The 15,632-nt window shown below is 44.7% G+C and overlaps 1 protein-coding gene across 1 annotated transcript in view; it reads right to left on the bottom strand.

Moving 5' to 3' along the window:
- RHOC (ras homolog family member C) overlaps nucleotides 1–15,632 on the bottom strand; it is a 149,940-nt gene that overhangs the window by 55,321 nt on the left and 78,987 nt on the right. Inside the window, exon 2 of the mRNA XM_082248430.1 lies at nucleotides 1,940–2,097. Within this exon, the coding sequence (XP_082104556.1) occupies nucleotides 1,940–2,095 (156 nt within the window). The 5' untranslated portion in view covers nucleotides 2,096–2,097. The remainder of the gene's footprint in view (nucleotides 1–1,939; nucleotides 2,098–15,632) is intronic.

Here is a 15,632-nt window from a genome sequence, read left to right as displayed (position 1 = left end):
TCTTGCAAAAGGAGTTTCTTGGCAGAGATCACACAAACAATAAGGATGTACCCTTACCAGACAGTTGGACCCCCTGTTAGGGAAGGTCAAACAGGCGTGCGAAGTCAGTCACCAGAAACGAATAGACGACCCAATTCCTCTCCGAACAACCACAGAACATCCGGATAGGACCATGGAACAGGTAGACCTCAATGGACTCCAGGTGTACATAGAGGATGACCTCCAATAATACAAATGGGGGCGCACATGGTGAAGTATGTACGGATTTTTATTAAAAAAGGTAAAAAACTCACATATAACTGCTTGATACAGGCATGTTAATCGATTGATTGGCCGCGGCTGGAACAGCGTGACTGCATGGGGGCTAGCGTACCAATGACAGACGTACTAATGACATAGGTACGCTAGCCCCCATGCAGTCACGCTGTTCCAGCCGCGGCCAATCAATCGATTAACATGCCTGTATCAAGCAGTTACATGTGAGTTTTTTACCTTCTTTTTTAATAAAAATCCGTACATACTTCACCATGTGCGCCCCCATTTGTATTATTGGAGGTCATCCTCTATGTACACCTGGAGTCCATTGAGGTCTACCGGTTCCATGGTCCTATCCGGATGTTCTGTGGTTGTTCAGAGAGGAATTGGGTCGTCTATTCGTTTCTGGTGACTGACTTCGCACGCCTGTTTGACCTTCCCTAACAGGGGGTCCAACTGTCTGGTAAGGAAGGGTACATCCTTATTGTTTGTGTGATCTCTGCCAAGAAACTCCTTTTGCAAGAATTCTGTTGGATCTGTGGCTACATTTTCAGCATTTGAATCCTTTTCCTCCACGTGGACTTATGGACATTGGTTCACCTCCTTTCTTTTAGTTAGTTATTCCATTTAGTGGCGCTGTACCATCTTTACATTGTCTTTTTGGTTTGATATACTTTGTACTAGCAGCCTTTTTAGCTCATTGTTCTTTGTGCGCAGCTTTCTTTCCATTATTGTATTTTCTTTTGGTGATGTGCAGTATTTTTGCACCAAACATATCTTTTGGAACTATGGCCAAAAAGTTCAACCTTGGTTTCATTAGACTAACATTTTCCCACATGCTTCTGGGGGACTTGAGATGTGTTTTTGCAAAATTTAGCTAGGCTTAAATGTTTCTTTGTAAGGAAAGGCTTCCATTTTGCCACTCTACCCCATAGCCCAGACATATGAAGAATAGGGGAGATTGTTGTCACATGTAACACAGCCAGTACTTGTCAGATATTCCTGCAGCACCTTTAATGTTGCTGTAGGCCTCTTAGCAGCCTCCCTGACCAGTATTCTTCGTGTCTCTTCATCAATTTTGGGGCGACGTCCAGTTCTTGGTAATGTTACTGTTGTGCCATATTTTCTACACTTGATGACTGTCTTCATTCTGTTCCATGATATATCTATTGCCTTGGAAATTCTTTTGTACTCGTCTCCTGATACTTTTTACCAATGCGATCCCTCTGATGATTTGGAAGCTCTCTGCAGACCATGGCTTTTGCTGTAGGATAGGACTAAAAATGTCAGGAAAGACCTACTAGAACAGCTGAACTTTATTTGGGGTTATTAAGAGGCACTTTAAAAGGATGGCAGGTGTACACTGACTCCTATTTAACATGAGTTTGAATGTGAATGCTTAATTCTGAACACAGCTACATTCCCACTTATAAGAGGGTGTGCACACTTATGCAACCACATTGGTTAAGTTTTTTACTTTTACTTCACTCCCTTAAAGATTTCAGTTTGTTTTTCAATTGAGTTTTACAGTATATAGGTTACATTGAATGTGGAAAACGTTCTGAAAGGATTTATTTTTGTCTCATTTTACATCACAGAAACCTGACATTTTATATCCACTGTAAATATTAAAAATATAACTCCCAGTTGGAAAATCAATCACTGGTATGCAGTCAGATCTTACCTGTTTTCCATCAACTTCAATGTCAGCTATGTAGTTTTCAAAAACTGTTGGCACATAGACCTCAGGAAATTGATCCTTGCTGAACACTATTAGGAGACAGGTTTTTCCACAAGCACCATCGCCAACTATCACCAGCTTCTTCCGAATTGCTGCCATAGCTAGGAAAAGACAATACACATTTATTCACAGAATTGCATTTTTTTGTAAAAAAAATAAATAAATAAAAAGTATAAAACCAAAAACCTCTGCATAGAAACCACTTTACTATACATATCAAACATTTACCAGTTTTTGCATAGGATGTAACAGGTGAAATAAAAAAACAAAAAACAAAAAAAAAAAACAACTTTATCCACTACTTTATTTACACACAGGTTAACATCAGTAAGAATACCTGGCATTTCTAGGCAGACGACTATCAGAGTCAAAGTACTAGAGACTATGTCATTCGCCTATTTGAAAAAAGGAGCAAAAGTCCTCAGTTTTTGCTAGGGTCTTGAGGTCTGGACTTAAAAAACAAAAAACGGAGGTAGAGGAGGACATTCAAGAATAAAAGGAATTCGGAGCTATAAATTATTATATATATATATATATATATATATATATGGTATTCTATCCAATTATGTTATAGGAGAGGGAGAATTATTATGAACAATATAGTTCTTGAAGAGGACGAAGAATGAAGATAAGCAGTGCAGGTGATAGGACAGGCTGCCCATTGGCAAATTAGATGAATTAGCAAAATTAGATAAAATGGGATCTGATCTCATTTGCTATTTTTTTATTGTGTAAAAAATTGCTAGTATTTATAAAGTTTTTTTTGTTAGAAAAAACCCTGTAGGTCTCTCCTATCCCCCAAAAAATACATATGCATACATGAAAGTTGCATAACGACTGGGCACCCTATGGCTGGGAAAGATGCTGACAGTGAAAACAGATTTCACAAAGTTGTCAGTAGCAGCTGTGGAGTAGCAAGGAAGAGCATGGAGCCTATATCACTGGATGCATATTTGCGCATTACGGCAAGTGGTCCCACAAGACCTCTAACAACTTCTTTTGATCTCATGTCTCATTGTGCCACTGTAACCATTCTAAAATACTTAATAATTAGTACAGTGACAAGAAAACTGCCAACAGACATACATGCACACCCGGACATTTTGTTTTTAAATACAGTTCAATAGATATACATTCACATACATACACAATGTGCTTCTTTGTGATAAGGACCCTACTAGTTGATCTAGGACAACAATGTCAAGATGACTGTCTCTAAAAAGGGCCTCCCCATCCCCAAACAGTGCATCCGGAAAGTATTCACAGCGCTTTACCTTTTCCACATTGTCATTTTACACCCTTATTCAAAAATTGATTAAATTCATTATTTTCCTCAAAACTCTATAAACAATACTCCATAATGACAGTGTGAAGTTTGTTAGGATTTTTTGTATTCTATATTTTTAATAAATTTGCAAATATTTCAATGTACATTCACAGCCTTTGTTCAATACTTTGTTGAAGCACCTTGGGCACCAATCACAGCCTCAAGTCTTTTTGAGTATGAAGCTACAAGCTTAGCACACCTATTTTTGGGCAGTTTCTCCCATTCTTCTTTACAGGACCTCTCAAGCTCCATCAGGTTGGATGGGGAATGTCGGTGCACAGCCATTTTCAGATCTCTCCAGAGACGTTTAATCGGGTTCAAGTCTGGCCTCTCGCTGGGCCACTCAAAGACATCCACAAAGTTGTCCTGTAGCCACTCCTTTTTTATATTGCCCTAGGGTCGTTGCCCTGTTAGAAGATAAACTTTCACCCCAGTCTGAGGTCCAGAGCGCTCTGGAGCAGATTTTCATCCAGGATGTCTCTGGACATTGCTGTATTCATCTTTCTCCTCGATCCTGGACTAGTCTCCCAGTTCTTGCCGCCACAATGCTTCACTATAGGGATGGTATTGGCCACGTGATGAGCAGTGTCTGGTTTCCTCCAGACATGACGCTTGCCATTCAGGCCAAAGATTCAATTTTTGTTTTATCAGACCAGAGAATTTTGTTTGTTGGTCTGAGACTCCTTCAAGTGCCTTTAGGCAAACTCCAGGCGGGCTGTCATTTGGCTTTTACAGAGGGGTGGCTTCCCTCTGGCCATACAAGCCTGATTGGTTGAGTGTTGCAGAGATGGTTGTTCTGGAACGTTTTCTTCTCTCCACAGAGAAACGCTAGAGCTCAGTCAGAGTGATCATAGGGCCCGGCAGCCCCAGAGAGGATCAGGTGGTGAAACCTATTTCAGTGACTCAATGAATGGAGAGGGGAATCTGCACCTCAGTGTATATATATACATACATATATACATATACACACATATATATATATAAAAAAAAAAAGCACACACACACAGCAAGGGGCACCCCACTGTGTCCTCTTCACGACAAGGCCCAGCACTACCTCTGTATAGCCGCAAGAGGGAGAGGAAACCCCACCAGGCACTCGCCACCACTGGTCAACACACGGTAAGCTTATCTGAACACCGAGTGGCAATCCGGAAGGGACATGTTTGTATATCAGCACTAGAGGCTGAGGACTTTCCATGGCCGAAACAACGCCCATCTGAGCTCCAAAAACATGGCCCTTGTTATTTTTCCATGGGAAACCATAGGAAAATGGCTGCCGAGGCTACACAAACATGGTCGCCGATCTGTAGCAAACCAGGCTACAAGAAAATGCTGGCACCATGCAACTCCGGTGGGGGGGGGGGGGCCCCAGGGCCAGAAAAAAACTATTCCAACAGGGAGGGGGGCCCTGGCAGGCTCCCAACCAGGCCCATCCCCCTCAAGAAGCTATTGTTTGGTCGCTGGCGGCCCCCCCACCCATGCAGCCCATTTAACCTAAAAAAGGTATGTCCGCCCCGGGGGGGGCCGAGGCCGCAATAGACCACCGAGCGGGGGGGAGGGGAGATGCAAATTGAGAAGGAGGGGAGCTCAGGGGTCTGACCATCCCAGGGAGGGGCCCATGTCCACCCTCTATCCCTGAAGAGTTTTGGGGTGGACAGCTACTTACCACAACAGGAACGGTGTGGGCACCACTCCAGACAGGACACCGCTCCATTGTAATGTGGGTGCTGTCGGTCAGGAGGAAACGCTGCAACTCAGGCCGAAGCCAGTTCGTATGCGCCCTCACGAGACCTTTAACCTAAGGATCTAGATTATCCAGTTTGTCGCCCAGTCTGGCAGTTGATATTAGATTCTCACAGGAACTAAATAATAAGAGGGAAAAAGTCCATTTAAAAACAGCAAGAAATTCTAGGACCAGAGATCCCAGCAAGGAACTAGGTCTTTACTTCTGACTAGGCAGAAAAAAAACGAAATACCTATAGCAGGAAGTGGGAGTATAACCCCAAGGACTGCACCATAGGCATGCTCAAGCCTTTTCTCTGCCTAGTGTCCTACTTCTGTAGGGGGCAGCATAACCCTACGGTCATAAAGATGAAGAGCTGTGTCCATCAATGAATGAAAGAGAAAATTATTGAATCCATTTTGGAATAAGGCTGTAACAAAATGTGGAAAAAGTGAAGCGCTGTATATTAAATACCTTACCTGCACTAACAGCTCTTCGCTCCTTTGAAGTTGGCAAGAATTGGGTATGCAAAAGCAGTTAAAGCAGAGTTCCGGCCTCAAAAATGACTTTGGGCCATCCGCTTGTTTTAAATGCCTTAAAAAACAAATGGATAGTCTTGATTTTTTTTTCTTTACTTGCCTTGTTTTTGAAGAAAGTATACTCCCCTTCCTTCTACTTCCTCCCTCTGCAGCCGCGGCCCGCGCCGTCACTTCCTGCTCCCAGGATGTGCCAAGAAGCTGTGCAGGGATGACGCGCCTGCCCCAGAAGTAACAAGCAGGGCCGGTGCAGGCACATTCTGGGACGAAGAGGACACCGAAGTGGATGCCCTGGCTTCAGCTGCCCACACCTGAGATGGCAGCGCTGGACAATCAGGAAGCGCAGTGCGACTCGCAAATGTGTGCACACACCCAGCTGTGAAGCCACAAGCCGTCACAGCTGGGTGCCCACACTTGTAATGCCAGCCCTGCGGAGAGAAGAGGGGGAGGAGTGAGGCTCCTGCAGGCTACATCGCTGGATCATGGAACAGGTGAGAGTGTGTGTTTAATAAAAGCCAGCAGCTACACTTTTTGTAGCCGCTAACTTTTAATAAACACAAAAATGGGTGGAACTCCCCTTTAAAGACTAAGCCTTACACTTGTTGCTTACAAGTTAAAATCAGTATTTTTTGCTAGAAAATTACTTGGAACCCCCAAACAATATATCGGTTGTTCCAATATTTTATGTCACACTCTATTTGCACATCAGTCTAAGCTACAGTAAAGTTAGCCCAATTTTTTATAGAATGTGGAAGGTGATGTTAGGCCGAGAATTGTGATCTTTATTCTAAGCAAACAAATTGTGGTTCTCATTTTATATAGATTTGTCAAGCTCTAGAACAGCCCAAACTTTTTTTGGGGTGGGTTATAAACATCAGTTTATAACCCACACACAAACATCAGTTTGTGTTTTGCCATGCCTCATTAGGTATATTTCTGTCTCAGAGACCGAACAGAAAGAGGAAATCAATACAAAGAGGAGAATTCCCCTTTGAGACAAATAAAAAAAAAGGTGATCTACCTAGCAGGGATGCAAATAGCATTAAAAAATATGTACAATAACTTATATAAAAAATTTTCAAAAAATCCCCCAACAACACACAACTTCATCTTGGTCCAACCAGTACCCGTTTCATAGTCCCACCACTGGTAATGGATGAGATTGATCCTAGGATATGCAACAAAGCTTATCCTGAGGAATGCATATTGTGTGGGGATGATCAGTAAACAACCAGAATCTTATCAGAAACATCTGAGGACTTTGGCCAAAATGACACAACTGTCCTGTACTGAGGGAGGAATCGGAGGTGGAGACGGGACCAGTAATAAATGCCAGTGTCACCTAAATAGGAAGCAGTTACGGCATATATTTCTTCCCCTGCAAATAGAGCTACATAATATGTATCAAAGGTGGCAGGTTGCCAGGAATCTGAGGGAAAGTTTACTACTTTTGTGGCATGGTGCGTGCTGCAATCTGGTTTAAGTGCCAGTTCACATTTATGCGATCACAGAGATCGCATGTAATTCGGAGCGCACTGCTCTTAAAATTACATGCGATGTCTGTGCAGTGCAAATACAGCCATATAGTTTGTATGGCTGAATTCGCACCGCAATCACATCGAACACGCACAGGACCCTTTTTTTGGTCCGCAGCAGAATCTAATCGCATGGTGATTCACACTAGTGCGATCCGATTCAGTGCGAACTCTCAGATCGCACTGCGATATGCGATCTGATCTGGGGGTGTCGTTAACTTTGAATTGACCCCCCCCCCCAGCGTATCGCATATGGCAGTGTGAACTGCCTGTGCTGCGGATGCGATGCGGGAACACGCTGTATATCCGCAGCGTTCCCGCATAGCATAAATGTAAACCGGTGTAAAGTTAGAAAACCATACCTCGTTAAAATTCCATACCCACGTCACTTCCTGTCATGGAACAGCTGAGCCGCTTCCAACTGCTCATTGCTCACAGCTGTGCCCGCGTCATTCATCAGCTGGTGGAGCACGTCCCACACGTCTCACTGCGCATGCCCGATCTCGGCTCCAGGGATTAAAGCGGCAATATAAATCATGGCATTACGCTTGCATTCTTTTCTTTTAATACATGTAGAATGGATTCATTGTTGGACCCGCCGCTTCGAGATCGCCACATGGATTGTTGTACCTCGATCGCCGCTTTAACAGTTCCCTGGACCCGCAGGCAGTGTCCGAGAGAAGTTCATGCAGCCGCATGCGCACTGGGAAGCGGCTCAGCTGTTGAATGACGTACCCTGACAGGAAGTGACGAGGGTATGGAATTTTTATGGGTATGGTTTTTTCACAGAACACCGGCACTAAAAAGGTGTTTTAGCCAGTCTTCCCTCCAGTTTAACAACTGATTTGCATCAACAAAAAATCTGCTCAGTTACTAGTTTGCAGAGCTACTGAAGCTCAAGCTTATGAAAAGACACCAGGGGAGGCCTACCTGCAGAAAGCTTCATATTTTTTTTTGTGAAACCAATGCACAGTTTTACAAGCTGGGATAAGATTCTCAAACCCCACCCACTTCTAATTTTTTTAATTTATATAAAGTATAATTTTTTTTAAATTTATATAAAAAGTATATCTCTTGATATTTTAATGCCCATTCTAATTATACACATACCACAGAACCACCTAAATTTCTCAGCACACACCTGATCATTTAGAAATAGTACAGAGTTACAAGGACACTCATACAGCCTAAGGCTCCTTTCACACAGTAAGTCCGTCAAACGGACTCTGCTTTTCTCAGCCGATCCGCCGATCCCCCGCTGAGCAGGAGGATGACAGCTGTGTCTCCGCGCTGTGTGCGGAGACACAGCTGTCACAGCCCCATAGATCTCTATGGGGGAATCGGATGAGAACGGACCGTCGGTCCGTTCTCATCCGATCCGATGGACGGATGGAAAATAGGCTTTCCATCCGTCCAGATTTGACGGATCGGATGTCAGCTGACACGTCTCCGCTGCCATCCGATGCCCCATAGAGATGCATGGGGGGGACCGTTCAGATCCGCCAAAAAACGGACAGGCAGATCTGAACGGTCCGCCTGTGTGAAAGGGGCCTAAATCCACAGTCACGCTGCAATTAACAGTCTATAAAAAAAAAAAAAAAAAAAATGGTATTTAAAGAAATATGGCCAAAAGCTTTTCTGGCCTTATTTCTCTTCTGAGTCACAGGGTGGCACTTACTTTTGGCCCACTTACCTGTGGCCCAGAGTCTGCTAATAGCAGTCTACAACCTGTCAGCTGACACTAGAGCCTGCAGCAGGCTCTAGAAGGACCTTGATCACATTGTCAGGTTCCACCCAGCTGGCTCTCGGCTGCGAGTATGCACACAGAGCAAGGCCACTTTACCTCATTTATTTTGTTCTAAATCAGAACAAAAAAATAAAATACATACAGTACACATCTAATGATGTATTAATAAACAATCCTGTAGTGCATACAGGAGGTATCTTTTATATTAGCCTGGAGTTCAGCTTTAAAGAAGCATTGGATAATAAAAAAAACAAACAAACACACACACACACACACACACACATATACTACTTCCACACTGCAGCATCAGTCTGATGCTGCAGCTGTCCCTCGCCAGCTCTAGGACAGAGAACTGAAGGATTACAGGCCCGCGATTGTTCTGTTCTGTCAGCTCTGAGAACTGGCCATCAGTCATTCTTGCTAACGTCTTTACCAGCCACTAGCAATTACCGCATGTAAAACCTGGCAGGCTCGAATAACTTGGGTACATTCAGCCTGCCCATACATGGTTCGGATCTTTGCTGGTTTCTGCTGAACCGGCCGAGATTTGAACAGTATATATGGCCAGCCTTATGCTGGACACAGAAAAACAGATTACAGTGGATGGACACTACCCGACAAGATATTGACAGATATTTACCGGTGTTAATTCTGTATTAAAACGCTTCTCAGTTGGGAATGTACAAAGACACTTCTTGCCTTGATTTTGGCATTTGTAATTCCAAATTAGTGGGATTTTCAACATAAGGCTCCTTTTAGACCGGGCAGACTCTTAAGCAGATCAGCATGCTCAGCGGGGGATCTCTACGCCGATCCTCACTGAACGGGTGTAACGGACATTGACACAGCCCGCTGTTCTCGTTGGGGCAGTTAGATGAAAATGGACTTCCTGTCAGTTTCCATCTGACAGTCATTCGATCAGCCGGATGAGTACCGGATCTCCATCCGTCTGTTTTTAGTGGACCGCATCGGATCAGATGCTGGCGGGTGTCATCGGACACATGTCCACATACGTTTGTTTCTCCATATAGAAAAAAGGTGTGGTTGAATCGGGTCCACCTGAAAAACAGACATGCAAACCCAATCGTCCTACTGGTAATGCAGCATAGACCAGAATCTGAAGTTGAAAATAGCGGTTACAGTTTTCAAACTAACACTTTCTAGACCAGTGGTTCTCACAGAGGCCATGGGCTCCCTTCTCATGGATCTTCAGCCAGCTGCAGATCCCTTAACCTCCAATGTGCCTCCAAAAGTGTCCCAGTGTGCCCAAGCCCTCTGAGAGCCCTCAGTGTCCACAGTGCCCTCCAGTCTGCTGCAGAGCCTCCAAACTTTCATAGCGCCTCCCCTACATTACCTCATAGTACCCCCCAGCCCCCTCTAGAAACCTAATCCCCTGCAGGGCCCCCAAGTCTGCTGCAGAGTCCCTAATCCACTCCACAACCCCTACAGTGACACACAGCCCCTATGTTTTCCCATAATTTTATTGTGCGAGTATGAAAACTATTTTTCACTGCTGGGGCATGGAAGATTTTGGAAGAAATTATCAAGCATGGTTTCAAAAAGGTTGAGAATCACAGTTCTAGACTGCTGAGAAACACAAGGACAAAATAAAAAGGATATCCAGTCCAGGCTGTAAGTGGTAGGATTTCTTCAGACCATATCATTCAGCCAATAACAGAGAGGAAGTAAGGATAGGCCAGAGTGAGTGATATGCATTCATAACATTCCAAACATTCTTTTTAAAAGCTGATTAGCTTCTACTTCTAACACTTTACTGATCCAACATTTCAAACTCTACTACCCCCCCCCCCCAAAGAAGCACAGTGTCTGCTCGGAGCAGAGAAGAAAAACAAAAATTGCTGTTAAGCCATCAAATGCCAACTTTATACAGCATACAACTTTGAGGAAATCTTCTCTAGGCTAACTCCGTCACCACTAAAAAGAAAGTTTCCTTTTGCTAGAGCCTGGATTGTAACTTTAATTGGTCAGGTTTTCTTGAATTTCACCTTAGGATTGGAAAGTCCACCCGCTTTAGCATAACACCCAATTTATTAATCCATATTATGCCGATACTTAACCACATGATGTTTAAATCCAGAAACAAAAATAAGCTTCACCCTGAGACACCCAAACAGTGCTCAGACACTCCAAGCCTTCTGAGAAACACAAGACATAAACCCATTTTGCAAAGAATGTCCCGTCTCCTCCACTCAGAAATTCAAGACTACTGCCTAATGCCTTGCAGTACATATCAATCCATGTTTAAGTGTTATTAAACCCTAAGTTTGCATCTTATCAGTACACCACACCATAGATGGTACAATTTTATTTTCTGCAACCACAGGTTGGAGGAAAATGGGATTTTTGACTTATCGTAAAATCCATTTCTCTAATGTTCATGAAGGGACACAGCTCCTCATCTTCTTGACAGTTGGATTATGCTGCCCTCTACAGGAGTAGGACACTAGGCAGGAAAAAAAAAAAAACAAAAAAAAACAAAAAACTTGACTACGCCTATGGGGCAGTCCCAGGGGGTTTACGTTCATAGGCATTTAGTTTTGTTGCAAGAAGTGTCAAAGTAAAATCAACTCCACAGAGTGGGCACTGTGTCCATCAATGAACATCAAAGAAATGGATTTTACGGTAAGTCAGTCAAAAATCCCATTTTCTCTTTCGTTCATTGACGGACACAGCTCCTGATTCTTCTTGACAGTTGGGATGTCCCAAAGCAGTGTCAAACATGAGGGGTGGGAACAGCAAGAAAAAATTCCCAAGGCTAAACCGTAGCCAACCAGGTAACATTGAGCTCAACCATAAACAATTGGAGCCCACCTGAAAAAAAAAAAAAAAAAAAAAAAAAAATACACCCTCAAAGAGGACCAAGTTCTCTAAACAGCAGCCTGCAAAACCTTGCGGCCAAAGGAAGCATCCGCAGATGCCAACACATCCACCTTATAAAACTTTGTGAAATTGTGCACAGGCGACCGCCTTGCAAACCTGCGGCACTGACCCCTGACAACGGAAGGCCCAGGAGGCACTAATTGCCTGAGTAATGTGCACCTTAACAGGGAAAGGAGGAACCTGACCCTTAATGGAATAGGCCTGAATCACTGTCTGATCCATCTGGAAATGGTCAAAGCAGAGACAGCCAACTCTGAGGTCCATCCGTGAGTACAAATAGGGAGTCTTGCTTCCGAAAAGACTCCGTGGCTGTCAGGAACACCATGATTGCCTGAACCACATCCAGGGAATGCAAGGCAATTTCCTTAGGATGCTTAGGCCTGGGAAATAGGAAAAGTAACACAATGTCTTCATTCAAATGGAAATCAGACGACCTTTGGAAGGAACAACAGACAGGGACAAAAAAACACCTCATCTCTGAACCATCAGGTAAGGTGAAACAGACAAAGCTGCCAGCTTCGACACCCTGCGGGCCGAAGTAATAGCCACCAAAAAGGCCACCTTCTTGGGCAATGTAAGCAGGGAACCTCCTGAAGACTTTCAAAGGGCGACTTCTGAAGAACAGCGCCCCAAATTGAGGTCCCACAGCGGCAAAGACGACCGCACTGGGAGGAGACAAGTGTCGAACTCTCTGGATAAAAGGTGCACACCAAAGAATGTGTGGCAATGGACATTGAAAGAAAACAGCCAAGACCAAAACCTGGTCCTTGACTGTATTCAAGGCCAGGCGCTGCCCATCGCCCGTTGGAGAGAAGCCAAGATCCGAGCCACCGGAAAAAGTGAGAGAAAACCCCAAGAGACTGACACCACGCAATGTACGTCTACCAAGTACAATGGTAGACCTTCCTAGAGGTAGTGTTTCTAGCCTTTAACAGAATAGGAATCACCGATTCAGACAAACCTCTATCCTTAAGCACCTGGCTTTCAACAGCCAAGCCGTTAAAGCCGGGGACTGTAAAGCAGGATGGAAGATTGGCCCTTGGGACAGCAGCTCTCCTGAGAGGGAGTCTCCAAAGCGCATCGGCAACCAGCCGCACCAGATCGGTGTACCAAGACCAGCTGGGCCAGTCGGGAGCCACTAGAATGACCGGAATCCCTTAAGCCTTGATCCTCCACAGGAGTCTTGGCAGCAGTTTGAGAGGGGGGGGGGGGGGAGGAGACGTAAAGCAGACAATACTGACTCCTCTAAAGGAGCCACTAATGCATCTGTGGCGTCGGCCAGAGGATCCAGAGATAGTGCCACAAACCTCTGTACCTTGCCTGGAAAGTGTACAGCAGAGAGGGCTGGAGCGATCATTCTGCCCACCTTAAAATGCTGACTTCCCAATCCGCCAGGACACTTCTTGTGCCCCCTTGGTGATTGACATAGGTCACAGCCATGGCATTGTCCAATTTAATTTGTACTGGACACCCCTGAACACAAATTGTCCAATGATCCAGACGTTCGAAGTTTCAGTACATTGATTGGCAGTCTGGACTCTTCCAGAGTTCAGACCTCCAGAGTTCAGACCTCCTGAGCACAATCTGTGCCGGGGATGCCTCCCCACCCAGACAGACTAGTATCCGTGGTGACAACCGTCCAGTACAGGGGGAGAAAGAATTTTCCCTGTCGAAGTGCCGGAGAACGAAGCCACCTCTAGAGACAGTGGATTCTTCTTCCATTTCACCGGAATCTTTTAGCAGAGATCTCATGTGAAACTGTGCAAACTAAACCACCTCAAAGGTAGACCCCCATCAGGCCCAGCAACCGCATAAAAGCCCGAAGGGATGACCATGACCGTCTGATGGACAACAAAAGCTGATGGGAGTTTTTCCAGAGGAATTAACCCTCTGGCTTAGACCGAGCCCAGAGTCAGACCCAGAAAGTCCAGTTTTGTGGACGGAACCAGAGCAAACTTATGAAGGTTCTGAATCCAACTGAACTTCCACAGAGTAATCTCCAAGTTGACCATCAGAGCAGTCGGAGACTCAGCTAGCAGAAGATGATCATCCAAGTACCCCAGTACTGCGATCCCCCACTGACCCAACAATGCTAGCACCGGGGCCAACACTTTTGTGAAGACCCGAGGAGCGGAGGCGAGCCCAAAGGGTAACGCCACAAGCTGATAATGCTCTTCGCCCATGGCAAAGCAGAGAAAGCGCTGGTGTCTGGCACATATTGGAATGTTTCCAATATGCAAAGACCTGCCTGACTGCATACAAATCGAAAGGATTTAGGTTTGACCTCATATTACTGTATATGGATTTGGTAAATATAAAGGAAAATTTAAAAGAAAACTGTATAATGTATGGCCAGCCTAAGGGTAGCATTGTCACCCTAGGACAGAAAGGTACTAGGATTACAGAACATTTCTACATTCCCTCACCTCCATAACATGGGGAGGGGAGCACTGTGGGAAGTGTTTGATATACTGTAACCCTGCATATTGCACAGGAGAGCAATGGATTTCAGGAGGGATCAAAAAGTGTTATAATTCAGATAAGACTTCTGCAAACATTGGAAAATTAAAGTAAATAGCAACAAGACCTGAAGCGCTCAAAGTGTAACTAACAGCACCAAAACTCTTGTACAACTGAGTCTTGAATGTAGTTACCAATCAACAAGCTGTAATATACAATATTAAAGCAGAATTATATATCAGGCCTCGACAAAACCCGGGCGCCAGGTCGCATTTGCGACTAGAATTAGCGACCTGGCGCCTGGGGTGCCCTGCAGAAGGTGTCCTGTCGTTTTTGCACGGACTTCAGCGCACGGAGTGCACGGACTTCCGGGCCGTCCGAAAATTGAGGCCCCGGCTTTTCGGCCTACTTGAGATGAGAGGCTTCCAATGGGGAACTGGCGCCCTCTTGTGGTGGCCGGGAGTAAGGCTCCGTTCACATGTAGGCGTTTTTCGGAGCGTTTTTCTGCTCACTGATCAGCTCTCAAAACGCCCAACAAGAAAAATCCCATTCATTGCAATGACCCCTGTTCACATCTGAGCATTTTGACGCGCTAAGGAAAACGCCCAACGCTCAAAGTACTTGAGCTTCTTTTTGGGCAGCTCACAGGCGTTTTGTCCCATAGACCTCAATGTAAAGTGATATTTGGCGTTTCACAGGCGTTTTACAAGCGTTTAGTTGCTCCTGATCAGCTCAAACAGCACAACTCTCCACCCAGCTCTCCACCCCCTTGGCATGCCTCTGCTGTGAGCACATTTTCCTAAAACATGGAGAACAGCAGTTAGGCAGTTTAGGCGACCAGACCCTGCCATACCAAGGTAACCGTAGCCTGCTGCCATACCAGGGTGACCGTAATGTAGTTTAGGTGAACTGACTCTGCTATGCCAGGGTGACCGAACTCAAGGTGACTGAACTGACTCTACTATGCCAGGGTGACCAAACTCTTCCATGCCAAGGTGACCGTAATGTAGTTTAGGTGAACTGACTCTGCTATGCCAGGGTGACCGAACTCAAGGTGAATGAACTGACTACTATGCCAGGGTGACCAAACTCTTCCATGCCAAGGTGACCGTAACGAAGTTTAGGTGAACTGACTCTACTATGCCAGGGTGACCAAACTCTTCCATGCCAAGATGACCGTAATGTAGTTTAGAGTAAATTGACTCTGCTATGCCAAGGTGACCGTAATGTAGATATATATATATGGAATCAAAAAACACCATTTTGAAGCCCTAAAACCCAATAAATGCCTAGGGTTCTGAATCATGCCCCAGGGACTATGAATCAGGCAAAAAAAAGTTCTTAAAAATTGTCGTTTTTGATAGAGAGCCAATTATTGAAAAAATTTAAAAAAAAAAAAAAAGATTT

Source organism: Pelophylax lessonae (assembly GCF_965119305.1).
Source record: "Pelophylax lessonae genome assembly, chromosome: 2".
NCBI classification, from domain to species: domain Eukaryota; kingdom Metazoa; phylum Chordata; class Amphibia; order Anura; family Ranidae; genus Pelophylax; species Pelophylax lessonae.
The sequence above is the reverse complement of the archived record's forward strand: the minus strand, read 5'-3'. Positions and strand labels throughout refer to the sequence as shown.